The sequence below is a fragment of the Rhinatrema bivittatum genome, chromosome 1 (assembly GCF_901001135.1).
Source record: "Rhinatrema bivittatum chromosome 1, aRhiBiv1.1, whole genome shotgun sequence".
NCBI lineage: Eukaryota > Metazoa > Chordata > Amphibia > Gymnophiona > Rhinatrematidae > Rhinatrema > Rhinatrema bivittatum.
Window position 1 is genome coordinate 547,891,466 of NC_042615.1, and position 18,528 is coordinate 547,909,993.

The following is an 18,528-nucleotide window of genomic DNA, read 5'->3' on the forward strand; positions in this document are numbered from 1 at the left end:
ACCACTAGATGTCACCGATGCTTGATGACTATGACTTCCACTTCACCAGGGCGTACAAATCCAGGGAGTAGAATATAGAACTGAAACTCAAACTCAGGTCTCGTCTTGTAGCAGTGTGTAGCATCGCCACTGCACCACCCAGCCGGCTACCTCCTACTTTTGTATTGGCATCTAGAAAAAGGCTGGAAACCTGTATTCTGAAAAATTATTGAGCCACTCAGAGGAGTAGCCAATGTAATTGCAAAGAAAGGTATATGTTTAAAGCGCTCACATGCTTTGCCCCTGATATTCGAGCAGGTGATGGATGGGGCGTGAAATAGCACATGGAATATCGAAAATGCCAAGTTCTTGTGCTGTTTTACGCCCTCAACCTAAACACGCCCAGGGGAGCACTTCCTTATAGACCAGCTAAAGTGCGCATGCTGTGGAGACCCAAGGGAACTTTTAGCCAGCCCGAGGAAGGCAATTTTCAGACAGGACATTTTATTTTACCCAGGTCAATGGCTTTGAAAATACACACTGCTACAAGACGAGACCTGAGTTTGAGTCTCAGTTCTATATTCTACTCCCTGGATTTGCACACCCTGTTGGAGTGGAAGTCATAGTCATCAAGCATCGGTGACATCTAGTGATCAGATTTAGTACCAATGATTGCAGGGTTCTAGAAGAAGAATGTCATGGCACTTTAGAATTTTTTTTCTCCTGCTGACAAAAAAAATATTTAGCACCAACTTGAGGGATATTTGGATTCTTGACTGCTTCCTGGGGAGAATTATTATGTATATTTCTTTGTACCCCACCTCCAAACTATTAGGAGGGGCGAGTAATAAATACTTTTAAATAAATACAATAAAATTACTCCTGTGCATAATGCTTTACACACTGGTGATTTTTAGGGGTAGGCGGACACCAATTTGCTCAGGTTTTCAGAATTTTCCTAATGAATCTGCAAGAGATAGATCATCATGCAGTTGAAGAAGTGTGCATACAAATCTCATGCAGATTCCTTAAGAATATCTTGAAAATCTTAATGGATGGGTGCCCATGGGGACTGGAACTTATCTACCTCTGCTGATTTTGACATATAATGCTCTGTTCAGCCTGGTGTAAAGTCCATGTTTGGAGCTGAGCTATAACTTTGAGACCCAGTGGGTCATGAAGGCCAGAGTAAATGTGTCACTACTTCAGAAGAACAGATCCACTATGCTCAGGTCACAATATGGACTCAGAATAAATTCACCAAATAAATGATAGTCTGTTTTGAATGCCCACCCAGTATCATGAAATCAGAGTATTCAATATATTATAATCTACAAGAGGGAAATTTTGTAACATCTCAGGTGCTTATATTGCAGCTACGCACACACGTTATAGATTATACCAATTTTCAAACTGAACTTATGCTCATAAGTTTGCTTTGAAAATTATGGGAAAGTACATGGAGAAACTCACCCAGTCAGAGCCCTACCTGCTCTTTGCAACGTGTAAGTTGTGTATGAGAATTTACACACACACAAGGCTGGATTTTAAAAGCCCTACTCGCATAGGACCTATTTTATAAAGGCCCGTCGATGCGCTTAAAGCCCCGGGACGCATGTAAGTCCCGGGGCTTGCAAAAAGGGGAGGTCCAGGGGTGGGACGTGGGCGGGGTGGGCGTGCATGTTATAAAATCGGGCGTACATGTGTCCGCGCCGGTTGGGCACACACACGTACACTAGCGTGTACCTTTTAAAATCTACCCCATACTTTTTTTAAATCAAAAGTATGCACGTAAATACAAACTCCACTCCAAGAATAGCTCCTTTTTTTGTGCATGTAAAAGTAGATGCGAAATCAGGTTTTGCACATAGTTTGTTTTTTTTCTGCACATAAATCCTGGGCAATTTTATAACAAGCCATTCCTGTCTTGTCAGAGTAAGTGTGCTGTCAAGAGTATTGCTTACACACTTAGGGTCGGATTTTAAAAGCCCTACATGCCGAGCCAATTTTAAAAAGGTCTGGTGACGCACGTAAAGCCCCGGGACGCGTGTAAGTCCCAGGGCTTGCAAAAAAGGGCGGTCCAGGGGCGGGGGCGGGTGGGGCGGTCGGTTGAGCGAAGGTGGGGCCAGAGGCCTCCGACATGGTGGGCATTTGCTATGTCGGAGGCAGGCGCAAAAGGTAAGACAAAGGTCGGGAGGGGTTAGAGTAGGGCTAGGGGGGGAAAGGTTAGGGGAAGGGGTGGGAAGGTCAGGTTAGGGAGAAGTTAAGTTCCCTCTCAGGCCGCTCTGATTTTGGAGTGGCCTGGGAGGGAACATGTGTGCACGCCGGGTAGCGAGCACACATGTACGCCTGCGCGCACATTTTAAAATCTACCTCTTAGCGTGGCTGTCAAAGCAGTGCTGGATGCCTCAGGAACTGTATGATTGTTCCAAGCTCCCAGGCCTGGTAAATGTTTTGAGGAGGGGTTCTGGGTGGGGCAGAAGGGTTTGGGTTGGCTTGATGGGGGGGGGGGCAAGGTGGGAGGGGGAGGGTTGCCTTCTGAGGGGGGACCTTCCTTATTATATTTTTCCAATTCAGAGGGGGGGGGGGGGGGGAGGTGAGGGATTGGAGGCATTTCAGGCCTATAGGCCCACAATATTTTGGAGTTACTTTGAGGAAGAAGAGGGCTCAGCTGCAAAAGGCAGACCTCTGTTTCACTAGTGGTAGTGGAGTGAGAGGGGAGGGAGGAAATAAGGCCAGCAGACCATTTCTGGGGAGGGGTGTTGAATTTTCAATGAGATCTAACCACTTATATTCTTTAAGTATATCCGGTTAATGTTAAAGCTATCCGGGAGCATGTTCCCGAATAACTTTAACCCTGCTCTAGCTACATCTTGTGTTAGCCAAATAACTTATTTGGCTAACTCCAAATATCAGAGTTAGCTGGACATTTTATTTTTTCTGTGTTGTGTGTTACCCTCAGAGTATTGGCAGTAATGCTGATGCGCCTGCGAGGAGCATGTTTTAACAAGCTTAGTGCATGGACATTAGCTAATGCCTACATTAATGCTAACGATTTTATTGTCTGGACATTAACTAATGCATATGTTAGTGCTAACACCCATTAATACATAGGCTCCCCTTAAAGATGAATCCTATCAAAATGTCTTGAAATCATTTACATTATGGTTGTTTTTCTTGCAGCTGTAAGCAGTTCATAAACTTGGAGAGATTCCCCTCTAGTGGACAGAGAGGCATAGTACAAGCCTTTAAATAAAAATAGGCTTTTCCTATTTCTAATATGGTACATACTCTGTAAAAGTTTCAGTGCAGCCTGTTAACAACTTCCCTTAGGAATTATTCATGAGAAGGTCAACTCTTTAGTTTGCAATGATACCATATTTTGAATTTCTGTTACGCTACAGAGTGTTGCTGCATTATCCAATCTGTGATGTCATGAGGTTGTGATCCAGGTCTTGGTATCGAACCATTATCTCAAGCAGTTTACTCTTTGTGCTCCTTAGGGTTGCACCTCCCATCTAGGGAGCATATTACCCACAGAAATAAAAGGGTTATTGATTGCCAAAACATGCTTATTTCCTTAAGAAGTCCGGTAGGGTCAAGTGTGCAGATTGTTAACCCTCCATCCCCATATTGTACAAGTTCTCAGCCTCTGCCAAAAGGCCAAGAAGGGACCATCCTCAGCTCATGGCTAAGATCTTACATTTGATCTTAGCCAAAAAATGATGAAAAGCAAACTTTTTGATTGTAACACAAGACTTAATCTTTCTGAGCTCACAATGGCTGTAAGGTTATTATGTCCCCAATGAGGTCTGATAACAGGGAGTTAAACCCCGCCCCCCCCCCCCCCCCCCAATATGGTACAGGTTCTCAACCAAATCCAAGAAAGAAGTAAGACTGGCCTTAGCCCATGAGTTTGACCTTTTGGTTAGATCTCAGCCTAAAAGAGACTAAGAAGCAAATTGGAATATTATTGCTAGCAGATGACAACAAGGAAAGTTTATTACATGCCTTCTCAATAAAGATGTGGTGATGTTTCTTTTAAGAAATTACTTTTGCAATACTAGGATTATTTTCTTAGATAATTCAGTTGTCAGTTACATCCTCATCTTAGAATCCCCATTGCTTATCCAAAGCTTTCTTACTGTTTTGACCTTCATCCCCGCCACTATTGGGAGAGCATTTCATGTATACCAGTTATTAATGTGAAGAAATATTTCCTTATGTTACTCTTGAAATCATCCCCTTTTCCGCTGAAAAGTGCTTGAGTATTGTACATAAATACCATTGAAGTGTTTTTAAGACATTTTGTTCAAGCCATGTGTAAGAACCTCTTAGTTTCCCTACTAATATACAGCATCAGATTTATACCTCTGACTGCCCTTAGTCATATGAACATCTGGCAGGCCCTGTTTCCCCTTCCCAATAACTTTTTCAGCTGAGATGGACGCCGCAGCCAATGAGGTAAAACAGTTCATGGGCAGGGTGGCTGCCATAGACACTCACTCGCCTACTCTGCCACTTTGTAAATCCGTCTATGCTAACATATGGTAGGTGTCCTTAATACAAGGACTTGTTTTGGAGTAAAGTGTGACCTGGTATATTACATTTTTAGCAGCACCCCTGTCGGAGTGTTCTGGTAAGTGGCTAGAAAGGCCCTGCATGCATATAAAGGAGTTCAGTGAGGAAACTGGAAGTTTTTAGCAGTTTTCCTCTAGGGTGGTGGAAGGAGCAGGATTTCTCCCAAGGAGAGGAGAGGATTCTGGCTCAAGGATTTCTAGAAGTGACTCAGGAATGAGGTGAGAGTAGAATTTCTCCTCCCTAAGGTACTGGAGTAAGAGTTGGAGCTTTCCCAGAAAGGTGGGAGGAAGCTCTTGCTTGAGAAATATCAAAAGAGAAGAGAAAGGAATACTGTCTTTGGAAGGAATAAGCATTCTCGTTAGGGTGCCCCGAAGGGACCTGGAACCTGGAACCTGCACAGCAGTCTGCTATGATTTAAAAAATGAAGAGGAATAAAACTGACTAAGCCAATCCGTATAACCAGAGGCCATCAGGGTGCTACCCAGTGAGAGAAGTTGTGCCAAAAAAAGTACATAATGGAAGAGGAAGAGACTTGCTTGCAAAGATGCAGCAGAAGTCATAAAGCAACTGGATTAAAACTAATCGGAGAAAGTTCTTTTTTACTCAACGCACAATTAAACTCTGGAATTTGTTGCCAGAGAATGTGGTTAGTGCAGTTAGTATAGCTGTGTTTAAAAAAGGATTGGATAAGTTCTTGGAGGAGAAGTCCATTACCTCTATTAGGTTCACTTAGAAAATAGCCACTGCCATTAGCAATGGTAACATGGAATGGACTTAGCTTTTGGGTACTTGCCAGGTTCTTAGGTCTGGATTGGCTGGCCACTGTTGGAAACAGGATGCTTGGCTTGATGGACCCTTGGTCTGACCCAGTATGGCATTTTCTTATGTTCTTATGGATTTCCAGGTACGAGGGTATCTGAAGAAAGTGCTGAAGCTAGTTGGGTTTTCAGGATATCCACAATGAATATGTATGAGATAAATTTGCATTTATTGAGTCTCCATGGTATGCAGATTTATCTCATGTATATTCATTGTGGATAACTTGAAAACCTGACTGGCTCTGGGGTCCGCAGGACAGGTTTAGGAAGCCCTGGATTAAGGAGATCCTTACTTGATTGAATCTGTTGGATGAGTGACTGTAGCATACAGATTCCTCCTCTTTCAAACCGTCACTATTGAAAACATTTTGCTCCATTACTTCATTGGAGCGCATTCTCTGATTGTGAAGAATGATTTGTGGGTCCACCTGAAGGGCCTTGAAGTGAAGCTTCCCTGTTTGCTTAATAATGAACCACACCCAGTGCCCCTTTAGCCAGGGCAGATAGTGGAATGAGGAATGCATATGCCATAAATAAAAATTTGCTTGTGATTAGTGAGAAGGACCTTATGTGCCAATGCACATTGCATATAACAATTTGCAGAGTAGCCTTAACACTTAGCCAGAAACTGAAGCATTGTATTCTTCTCTTGATTGGGATACTTGCAGAGCACTGTAGCTCCAGTTTGATAATTCAGATCCAGTTAAAGTTTGAAGTAACTAAAAGGCATTGCCATCTGAAGTCTTTTTTTTAGTTTATAAAAGTTACTGCCATTTAGTGACCTGTGTGAAGGGGGGTCTGTGTTCTCCCTTAGTTGAGCTATGGAGGGGGGGGGGGGGGGGCAGAAGGTGTCTCCATGTACCAACTGGAAACTTCAACAGGAAGGTCAGACATCATGGAAACAGAATTTCCCTTTCTATCAAATGGTGAGCTTTCTCGGATGAGGTTCTGGCAGCTTAATGAGATGATGTTAAGAGGTTTCTGCTGCTTCTATCCATGTCCTTAATTTCTTTCACTCCCCATATTCCCGGTACCTCACCTTCTCCTCCTTCCATTCCTCCTTTCTTCCTCTCCCTATCCCTGGTCCTATCCTTCTTTTCTCCCTATCCTGAGAGTCCTCCCTATACTGATCTTGAGATCCATTTGCTCACCTAATAAATAGAAAGAAAATTATACAGACACAAGAAAGGTTGGAAAATTCCTTAATTTTCATAATGCTAAATAAAAGATGGAAATGTTTGCCAATGTGCTTCAGACTTTTTTTTTTTTTTTTGCCACACTATGGGGCTGTTCCTTAAACCACCTTCTCCCTGGGTCCGATATTCAGTACCATTTAGCCAGATAAGTTCAAATATGTTTACATTTTTGACTGTGTGGAGCAGTCACCACTTAGCCAGATAATTATTTATCTAGTTCAGTAATTATCTTGTCTAAGTGGTGGGACGGATGGGAGTGTTCTGGGGCGTGGCTACTTATCCGGCTAACTTAGCTGGATAAGTTGGTGATATGCAGACTTATCCGGCTAAGTTAGCTGAATACGTTAAACCTGCTATTGAGCAGTTCTAAAATTAGCCAGATAAATGAATATAGCTAACTCAAGTTATCCGGGTATATTCAGTATTGCAAAGTTAGCCAGATATGTTTAACTGGCTAACTTACTTAGCTGGATATTGTCTCAATATCTACTTCCCTGTTATCTGAACTTGGTGGGGGAGGGGGCGGGATTTGAAGAGGTAATGAGGGGGCCATAGTGTCCTCATTGCCTAGGGGCAACAAAATCCTAAATTCATCCCAGACTGAACTTGTGAATCCATGTGAGCTGCTGTTCTCATTCTTGCTGTCCAGTGTGGTCCCTCAATATAACGGAGGCAGGTTGTGGATAAAAACTTGAGTGTACTTATCAATCCTCCTAAAGTCTCATTTGAACTTCAAATCCCATATTGTACATAGAAAAAGGTGACATTTTTTAATTTTCATTACAGTCAATAAAAAGACAGTTGAGTCTTGTCATGAGTCGTGTAAGACCTGCAACGGTTCTGGCACCACCTGCACGTCGTGTCTGTCAGGTAAGCGACAATTTTCTTGTGGGATCTGTGATGATTGTAGCTGATTATGATGATGCAGGGAATCAAATTCCACAGTGTCTTCAAAGGGGAACTGCCAGCTACTGAGATGCCCTCTAAACCTGTGTAAACCAAGAGCAAGATAATCATGCAAAATCAGACTATTATATGATCCATCTGAAAAGGAGAAAGCCATTTTGTTAGCTAAGGATTTTAACAGTGTGAGAATCCAGTGGGAATCCATTGAAATTGCAATACTTTGCTCACCTTATAATTTGCTGATCAGATCTAATTTTCTTAATTCAGACCTGTAGTTTGATATGAAACAGTGTCAGCCATTACTTTCTAGGCCCCTATGGTGGCACTTCTTCAGAGTTACTGCTGTGCTGGATTGCCCACCTTCTTCGTTAGCTTGCTTGTACGTTTTATTTAAAAACAAAACCAAAAAAAAGGCACCTTAGTGGCTCTTGGAAAACTCAAGCACGGGATCTTTGGGTATTTGGTCAAATGAAAGGTATTCTGACTTGCAAAAGGATCCGGCTTTCGCCAGGAAGCCAGTGCAGCTGTAAAAATGTTGCACCGCTGTATTTTCCAGGAAGCTACCTCAGCGCCAGCGAGTGCGTCACCTCGTGCCCCAGAGGCAGCTTTGCCAGCGAACAGAACAGGAGGTGCGAGCAATGTGAGGAAGGCTGTGAAGTGTGCTCTGAGCACAAGAGACGCTGCCTGAAGTGTGCGAGCCGGCCAAGCCAGCAGCTGTACTTGCACAACGAGAAATGCTTGGAGGAATGCCCCAAGTAGGTTTTATTTATGACTCTAAGTCCTTTCATTTTCCAGTATTAAGTTATTGCTTGGACCAATACAAAATATTTAGTGTAACCCCCCCCCCCCCCCACCCTGGGGAGCTTACCGCATTCCAGTGGGGGCCACAAAAGAATTTGCCAGTCTCTCAGGAGCTGATATCCCTCCAGCTAGTTCTCCTCTCAGGAGCCTGACTGCAGCCTTGTAGGATACAATAACATGGGAGCCATAAATTCTCCCACTTAACTGCCTGATGAGTCCTTCTTTGATGGTAAAGTTTTAGAAGGGGTTGGTTACACATTATTTTATTAGGAATAATATACTTATAAGAAGTTGTGCTCCTGAAAGGAGCATCTGTTTTAAAAAATTATTATTTTTTAAATATTATTTCTCATGAAGCGTCAACAGCGCAAACTGGGCTTCTGTTGACGCTTCTTATGTAAAGTTGCAGTGAGAACTTCAGGAATTTCATGCGTGCCAAATTTCTACTATTGCAGTGTCACATTATAAAACACAAAAAATGAAGGCCTGAATTTTAAGACAGACATTGTTTTCCCAAACTGCAGCCTCCTGTGACAAATTATTAACGTTCTTCTCTACAGAAATATATATAAAATGAATTTGTGGTAGTCACCTTTTAAGTCAAGCTACTACGGTAATGTTTAGCCTATGGTGCTCATCCTTTGGTTGGCTAGGCACTGCTCCTACACTGTGGAAAAAATGTACTTATGTCTTTTTTCGTTTGAAGTTTATTTTCCTAATTTTTGGCACCCAACAACTTGCGGTCTCTTATGTAACGCCTCCTCTGATTTATTTTATTCACCAAGGAAGAGATTAAAAAATAAATAAATGTTCTTCAAACACAGATAGAGAGGCATCACACAGGCTCTTTTACCTGGATAGAGGTAGTAGATGTTTCTTTCCAGACCCCCATGCTCCACGCCCTGCAGAGTCCCCCAGAATCTTCAGTTTACAGGCTGCATCAGTCTGGAGTTTCTCTGTGAAGATGCAGTACCTGCAAAACAACCTCTAGACCCCAGCATGCCCACTTAATAGTTTGGCACACGGTAAAATAAAGCAACTTCAACTTTACATAATCAACTCAATGAATTCAAGTTTTGAGAAATAAAAGCATAGCACACTGAACCACAAATAATGTAAAAGAACATATACAAGAAATTATATTTATTTAGACATTTTAGATACCGTTGTTCCATTTATAGATCTCAACGGTTTACAAAATGACATTCATAGTTATAACTCAACACACACACAATGATTGGTTACGGAGGTGGTATCCAGAGACAGGCATTAATATCTATCAAGTGAAATTATCTAGGACTCCAGTTATTAATGTTTCAGAGAATCCTCAGAAAGGGAAAAAGAAAAAATAGTTCCAGTCCAGATATGAAGGAAAAAAAGAAAAAAAAACTTCAAAACAGTTAGCAAGTTAGTGCTCTACTACTTCTTAGAGTTGTAGTGGACAGAGGATAAAGACTAAGTCCTTGGAAAAAATATGAAGGGAAAACAATCATTGTCTGATTAACTCACTGGTGCGGGTCTGTTCTTTGCTGATAATCTCTCTTTCTCAACCCCGAGGCACTGTCTACAGTGCCTCGGGGTTGAGAAAGTTATCAAAATGTAGTCAGTGGGGCCGATGCAAAAAACTGAGCATTAAAACTGTACGCTGAAATTCAGCACATAGTTTCTTAATGCACTTGCTAATAATTTTTTTTAACTGCCAAAGCAGTAAGGTAATGCTATGCTAATGCATCAGGAGTGTAAAAAAGAAATGCCCACAAACCATAAAATGTGTACACAGAAAAGCTTAGAAAGCAAAAAAATGATTTATGCACATAAATCAAATCTTATGTGTAGAAAGCATGGTTTATATACACAAATCATGATTTCCGCAGATAAAGAATGATTTATGTGCACAAAAAATGTGTTCTGTCTGTAGTTAGGAGCAGAGAGCCTGCAGCATATCTTTTGTGCATCTAACTTGAGTAAGGAGCATAAATTTTAGGTGATGGTTTCTCTCAAGGAAGTGAATTCATCCCCTTTGATTTGGTCTCCACAAGAGGGACTCCAACACAGCCACACTCAAGGTGTATGGTTTAGAGTTTCTCCAAACTTGTGCACCCAGGGATGCACGGGGCTAATGTCCTGCAGCTCCTTGCTCCTTGCAAGTATAGGGCTTGCTCTGACCAGCTCTCTAAGGCTGCTTCTCTCTGCTTAGCAAACACAAACCATCTGAATAATAAGGAGGGGAATAGGGAGGGGGGGGGGCCCTCTGTCATAGAACCAAGTCTATGACATCGTAGTAGGTCCCAGTAGGGAAGTCTGTTCTCTGGCTTCTGATTGGCTGGTGGCACTGTCCTCCTGTAATACACTTTAAGAATGCACAAATAACATGGGCTGCACCATGTAAACCCTCTAATTACAGGCTCTCAATGTGTCTAGGGGAAACACTGCATTCTATTTGTATAGAAGTCAATTGAACCAATGAATTCAGAGTCCACTAGCATGAAACATATTATAGGAAATTCAAAACCAGCACTGCAAGGATCCCAAGATTAATAGGAGATGTAAAGAAGGTGAGGACAATGCAGGATGATTAATAAAAAAGTATAGCCTTGCTTTATTTAGATTTTTTTTTCCTTCATCAGTTTTCTATTGCATCTAGTTAATAGCCAGTATAAACTTAAGTAATGAAATAGTCCCCTCTAGAAACGCATGCTTGCTGCATCTTTATTGCATGCATACAGCTGCAAATATCACTCATGGCACGTAGACTGCAAGTGTGTGGTAACAACAACCTTGAGTCTGTTGCTCCTTCCATGCAGAGGCCATGCACATGGCCCAGATGTGAGGAAGTAGTCTGCATCTCTCTGCAGCACATTTCCATAAGATGTGAAGAGCAGCCCAGCAGCCTGGAAAAGCTGTCTGATAGGCTTTCTCTCCAGCTGGCCTACAGAAGTGCGACTTTCACCACAAAATCCCTTTAGCCACCCTTTTCCAATGTATTTGCTTATAGACTGTTTCACTGTCTTTCTTTTACATCTATATTGTGCACTAATGACTTTATTATACGTGGGAGGCTTTTATCTAGGAATCTTGCATAGAACTAGCTAATCAGATTACAGTGAAGTGTTTGTACCCTTCCTCCTGACATTTTAGTGGCTACTTTGCTGATGGCAGTGCTTGCAGTGAGTGCAGCCCCCCATGTGAGACCTGCGAGGAAGCGGCCACGTCCTGCCAGTCTTGTCAGAGTCCCTTCTTGCTGGATCAAAACGAGTGTAAAGTCTCCTGCCCCGAGAAGCACGCAGCCGTGGATGGAGTCTGCAGGCGCTGTCCTGCTAACTGCCAGGAATGTGTGAATGGAAAGATATGCACAGGTACTAAAATGCCAAAACCTCCATGTTTACCTCTTGTCCCTTTGCCTGTATGTTGGCAGGAGCAAGTGGTAACCCACATGCTAAGCTGCCCCAGTCTGCGACTCACTGGGAGGTTAAATACGGTCAGATGGGATCGTGTACATTTCGTGCCAGTGCTGAGAGGGGGTAGCAGCTCCTCAGTGCCCGCACTCGTTTTACAGCAAGAATTCCTCTCCAGTAAGATTTGTAAAGGAAGTTGTTGGTCTAAGCAACAGAATGAAGGTTAACTAAAACACAGTTTGGAATTAACGAGTGAAAAGGAAGGGTAACAGAAGATTAAGCATTCCATTGGTGTTTTGCAGTGTTGTCTCATGCATGGAGCTTCATATTCAAAGGTTTTGTTTTGAGCTACCTGGACAGAAAATGAGAATGGAAAATTTCCCTCTGTTTCCTGGCTAAATGTGGTCCAGGTGACTTTTCTAACTGGCTAAAATTTAGCTGGCTAAAAAGAGGTAAGGTGGATAGTTCCAGAGGTGCAGCTGAAATGTATCTGGCTGCTGTCAGTATTCAGCATGAGCTCTGTGAACCTAGCAGGGTACGTCTGGTCACAAAAGTCTCAGTCCAAGTGTTACTCGGGGAACTGAACCTGGGTAATTTAGCTGGTTTTCTTCAATGCAACACTTCTTGGGTATGTTCCATCAAATATCAGGGTAAAGTTCCCACTTACCAGCCTGCCGAATAGCCACATCTCTCTCTTTAGGGCTTCTCATTTTAGGTTTTAATCAATAAAACAACAGAACACCCTGGTGCAATAAAAGAAAATGGTTTGGTATTTATCAGGTGAATTTCACTGCCCCTGTTTTTCCCCTCACCTGCCTCTGATCTGCCATTCTGTCTTTGCATCTTTTCCGTGCTGACGGTGTCTCACTTGCACGGGGCCTCCCACTTCGCTTCGTTCTCCCACTGGCTCCACTGTGTAATGTTCCTGCCAGAAAGCAATGGAACTAGGGGAAAGACACAAAATTAGTAAAGGGGGAAGAGGAGTTGTGAGTGTGATGGAGGATGTGATGATGGTGGTGGTGGTGGGGAGGGGATTTGACCATGGGCTGAGAGGGAAAATACAGTGATGGGGGGACAGGGGTGGGGGCAAAAAAATAATAATGGTGGGATGATGGTAGGGAAAACACCCCAAAATTACTGATTTTATGAGGCGCCGGAACCCTCGCTGAACGACCTCCTGCAGTCGATCTCCTGCCGGCGCCATTTTCCGTACGAAAACGATTCGCGGCGGGAAATCGCTCCCTGACCCCCGCTGGACCTCCAGGAACTTTTGGCCAGCTTGTGGGGGGTCTCCTGACCCCCACGAGACTTGCCAAAAGTCCAGCGGGGGTCCGGAAGGACCTCCTGCCGTCCAATCTTTTTCGTCTATGGCCGCCGCCATTTTTCGACGCCATTTTGGAAAATGGCGCCGGCTGAAGACGACAAGATTCAGGAGCAGGAGCCCGTTCCGGACCGCTGCCGTTCCGGACCGCCGCTGGACCCGCAGGTTATTTAAGTTATTGGGGGGGGGGGTTCGGGAGGGGGGGGGATTTAATTTAAAGGGTCGGGGGTGGGTTTTAGGGGGTTTTAGTGTGCCGGCTCACGATTCTAACGATTTATAACGATAAATCGTTAGAATCTGTATTGTATTGTGTTCCATAACGGTTTAAGACGATATTAAAATTATCGGACGATAATTTTAATCGTCCTAAAACGATTCACATCCCTATCGTATAGGACCAATCGACATTCATTGAGTGAACATGGCAAGATGCTCCCTTGGAGCACTGCCTTTAAGAATTCCCATCTAAGAATCAGATTAAATTTGTTAGGAGAATTGCACTCAGCAAAATCCTTCATAACTTTATTTGTTTTGTCCCTGAATCTTTTTTGCCCAATAGAGACGTGTTCAGCCTCTAAGGTCTGTGACTCCTGTCCCCGATACGATTTAAATGAAAAGAAAATAGCATGGTGATCATATATGGTACACACTAAAATATCTGATTGAAAGTCTGCAGTCACCAACGCCCTACTTCAAAGAAAAAAATCAATCTGACTATAGCTTTGATACCTCAGAGAAAAGCAGGTATAGGTTCTGCCACTTGGGTTCCTCTCTCTCCATATATCCACCAGATCAAACAGTTGCATTAAATCTTTAAGCCTCCTCCCACTATCATCCTGGGCACTCTGTGCACCAGATCTATCCATAGTAGGGTGAATACATGCATTCCAGTTGCCCCCTCCCCCGATGCATATTCTTTCTGTATCATATTTCATTATAATCCCTTGCATCTTATCGTAGAATTCTTACTGTCCTACATTAGGTCCATACATATTAACATATTGTTGTGTGCCCCGTCCGCACCCGGCCCACGCACGCGCCTGCCCACCTCACTAACTCCTCTGTAGGTCATGGGTCAGCCTCCCCAGCGGCAGCCGCAGGCTCCTCCAGGCCTTGGCGTCCCACGGCGGCAGTCGCTGGGCCTTCCACTGCACACCAGGCCTCACACCGGAGTTCGGTGTCCTCAGTGGCGTTGGCCATGCCCCTACGCATGCACGCACGCGCGTACCGCCTGGCCTCTTGTAGGGCCAGGGGTGGGTCCTAGCTCTGCGGCACGCCCTGATTGAACGTACGATATAAGGAAGTTCCTGCGTGCACTTCCTTGCCTTGGCAATTGGGTCGGCACTGTAAGTGTACTAGTTTGCCTCCGCGTTCACAGTCTTGTTCCAGCATCCTACTGTTCCAGCATCCTATTGTTCCAGTCCTGTTCCAGCGTCCTTCTGTTCCAGCGTCTATCTGTCTCCCCAGGAAGTACCTCCGGACTATCTCTCTGGTACTGACCTCTGCCTGTTCCTTGACCATTCTGCTCGCTGCCTGGATCTTGACCTTTGCCTATTCCTTGACCATTCTGCTCGCTGCCTGGATCTTTACCTCTGCCTGCCTTGTGACCTCGTCTGACCTCTGGAACCCTGACCCTTACTTTGACTACTCCTCGGACTGATCCTCAGAACTGACCCCGGCTGCCATTGACCACGTCTCTGATTCTGGCTTTCTCCCTTGCCTTGTCATCGCCTACGCTGTACTGGCCTTCCTTTGTCTCCAGGCCTACAGCCTAGTGACCAACCGTGCTCCCTTGCTGCTCATGGGCACACCTCTCTACTACCTTTCCAGGAGACCCTGCGAGGCCCACCTAAGTCCAAGCGGCCTGGGTCCCTACAGGCTCCACCCGGGAGGACTGCAGGCTTCCAGTGGTGAAGCTCATCCTAGCCTCTGTCTTCTCCTGTGCTCCACCCCCTGGGGGCATGTGCTTCCTTGTCCCTACCAGGGAGCCATTCTACACTGCTCCAGGACAAGGGTCCACCTCCAAGTGCAAAAGGTTGCCAAGGCCATGGACTCTGTGGAGTTTCCCGCCTCCAGGGCCCTACCGGGTTTGACCACCACAGTCAAAGAACATCACCAAGCTTTGGAATTGCTAGCCTCTTTGGTGGAAGAGCTTCATTCCCAGCTGTGAGATACAGCCCTGGCCAATCCCATGGGCCTATCTGCCTCTATGCTAACCAAAGCATCATTGGTGCTCCCTGCACCTCCACAATACAATGGGGACCCACGCTCCTGTCGTGGTTTCTTCAACCAGTGCTTCAATCAGTTCACATGGCAACCCTCCTTGTTCCTGAAGGAAACAACCAACGTGACCTTTATTCTGTCCCGCCTAGAAGGGAAGGCTCTTGCATGGGCCTCTCCATTGTGGAACGCTCCGATCCCATGCTTTCCAAGTTATCTGAGTTTGTGCTGTCTTCAAGCAGACCTTTGGAGACCCAGGCCGCCAAGCTGTAGCCAGCCATAATCTGCTCCACCTCCGCCAAGGGTCACGGACCCTCTCCGAGTATACGGTGGAATTCAGGACCCTGGCTACTGAGCTCGGGTGGCAAGAAGATGTCTGCAAGCCATCTTCCTAGATGGACTCTCCAGCACTCTCGAACTCTCCATCCGTGAGACTCCCAAGTCTATAGAGAATCTGATTTCCCTCACCGGGAAGAACGACCATCGACTCCGGCAAAGGTGCCTAGAAGTAAAGGCTTCCCACTCTCCTACACCGCGTCCCACGTGTGTCCAAAGCCCTCCAGCCAAGACTCCATTGCCATCACCGTCTCCCATGGTGGAATCCATGGAAGTGAACTGTGGGTGATTGTCTCCGACCAAACGTCTCTGTCGAAGGAAGGAGGGTCTTTGCCTTTACTGGTGGTGCTTACGGACATCTTCAGCAGTCCTGTCCAGTCCGTCCGGAAAACTGCAACGCCTAAGTCCGGTGGAGGTCCCGAGCTTAGGCGCTACTGTCACTGGCCCCCAACTCCTGCTTCCAGTCTCTCTGGGCATTGAGGCCCACTCCTTTGCCACCACTGCTCTTGTCGATACAGGAGCAAGTGGCAGCTTCATCATGGATGACATTGTCAAGCTTCTGAACATTCCTCTCCAGCCATTAGATGTGTACCTTCGCATTGCCTCCATTCAAGGTGAACATCTTTCAGGGCTCATCACCCATTGAACAGTGGCTATCTGTCTTACCGTGGGCACTCTCCACAAGGAGGAGATATCCTTCTATGTGTTAAAACGTTCCACACATCCAGTCATCCTGGGGCTGCCCTGGCTCCAGCTCCATGAACCGTAGTTCGATTGGCATTCCCTGCATTGGTGCAGTGGGGTTCCAAATGCCAGAAGACATGTCTACGCCATGTAGCTCCAGCTGTTTCCGTCTTGAAGTCTACCACCCTATCTGGTTTGCCTACCCAGTATGCGGAATTCGAAGACGTCTTCTCGAAACAGAAGGCTGACACTCTACCTCCGCTACACAAATTGAATTGTCCTAAAGAACGTCTGCCAGGCACAATGCCTCCCAAGGGCAGAACTTATCCATTGTCTCGTCCAGAAACCCTAGCCATGTCTGAGTATATTAAAGAGAACTTAGAAAAAGGGTTCATCTGACCCTCCAATTCTCCCGCCGGCGTGGGCTTTTTCTTCGTCAAGAAAAAGGACGGTGGGTTACACCCTTGTATTGACTACAGAGGGCTCAATGCCATAACCCGAAAAGACCGGCACCCCTTGCACCTTATCTCAGTGAGCTGTTTGACTGCTTCCAAGGGGCGTAGATTTTCACCAAGTTGGATCTGAGGGTTGTGTACAATCTGGTACGCATCCAACCTGAAGATATCTGGAAGACGGCATTCAACATGAGGGATGGTCACTATGAATATACCGTGATGCCCTTTGGGTTATGCAATGCCCCAGCGGTCTTTCAATGCCTTATGAATGAAATCCTCCAAGACCTCCTGTACTCATTCGTAGTCATATATCTTGATGACATCCTGATCTTTTCAAAAGACCTTGAATCCCATTGAGATCATGTTTGGATTGTCCTCCAATGTCTAAGAGAAAATCATTTTTATGCCAAGTTAGAAAAGTGCCTCTTCGAGTGAAATCATTTACCTTTCCTAGGGTACATCATATCCGATCGAGGGTTCTCCATGGATCCAGATAACGCCCAGGGGATCTGAGACTGGCCCCAGCCAGTAGGCCTATGGGCCTTACAACGTTTTCTTGGTTTTACTATTACAGGAGCTTCATTGCCAATTATTCTACCCTAGCTGCTCCACTCACTGCCTTGACCAAGAAAGGGGCTAACACTCGTGTGTGGACTCCCAAAGCACAAGCTGCCTTTCAGATGCTAAAAGAAGCATTCTGTTCTGGTCCCTGTCTCCAGCACCCAGTCCCAAGACGCCCATTTGTCATAGAAGTCGATGTCTCTGCAATCGGAGCAGGGGCCGTCTTAAGTCAGTTTTCTCCAAGGGGTAAATAGATACCTTGTTCATTCTACTCGCCCGCACGGGAGATCGGCACCCATGGACACAACCAGGGCAGCTGAGCGGGGGCTGGAGGAAAGTTTGCTCGATCCTGGCTCCTCTAAAGGTCTTGTCCTGGGGGGGGGGGGGGTGAGGGGGTCGTTTGCCCGTGAAATTTCGTCTCTCTGACCTGATGCGCCACACTAACGCAGGGGAAAGTGTAGGCGGTAAATTAGCAGGTTAAACATGCGGCAAAACTGCAGGTTAAAAAGGTGATAATCGGGGCGCACGTTACTGTATGGGAGGGAATAGCTAATCCGATCATTTACATATATACATGCTGCGGGCGGAAAGGGTTACCCGTTGATTTAAAGAAGCAGTAAGGATGGGTTAAAAGGGATAGTGAATCGCGGGTTGGACTAACGCGGCCAAATTGTGACTAGAAAGCGGGTTAGAAGCAGGGTAACCACGGCCGCGCTTTACTGTATAGACCTGAAAGTTTTTAAACACATATTTGAAATATAATAAAAGAAATGGAGGTCGGAGGGTGAGTTAATGATTAAAAAGCAAGGCACGAAGGTGGTTGCCTATTGACAAATATATGAAACCATCCCCTGCCCTCTTAATAAATTTATTGACGTGCCATTTGGCACATTAATATTGAGTATGGCAACAGTGTATACCTAAAAAGATATATGTACCAGGTGCGTTTTAAGAGTGACTTTATAAAATGAGGCAAATGTTTGCTCGCGTTGCAGTATGCGTGTTTCTTTTAAAATTTACCAGATTGTTTGCTCCAGTAGTAAAGACACCCTTATAATAAGAACAACCAATATCAACTTGATAGATATCTTCATTATATAATACACTTTCTAGATTGGTAAACTGGATTCTTTTTATCTGGGTTTAGAAAACATTCAGAAAAGTTAAGCAATCTTCTTTTTTTTTTTTTAATGTTTAAACGTTTTTATTGGGTTTTGTGAAGAAAACAGTACAATACAGGAGAGAGTAGACTCAGATCTCCCTCCGCAAAGAACC

General features: G+C 44.9%; 1 protein-coding gene across 1 annotated transcript in view; it reads left to right on the top strand.

The window, feature by feature from the left end:
- Positions 1 to 18,528, top strand: part of PCSK5 (proprotein convertase subtilisin/kexin type 5) — an 893,215-nt gene that overhangs the window by 811,589 nt on the left and 63,098 nt on the right. Inside the window, exons 28-30 of the mRNA XM_029616187.1 lie at positions 7,361 to 7,444; positions 8,037 to 8,235; positions 11,420 to 11,637. Coding sequence (XP_029472047.1) covers positions 7,361 to 7,444; positions 8,037 to 8,235; positions 11,420 to 11,637 — 501 coding nt within the window. The remainder of the gene's footprint in view (positions 1 to 7,360; positions 7,445 to 8,036; positions 8,236 to 11,419; positions 11,638 to 18,528) is intronic.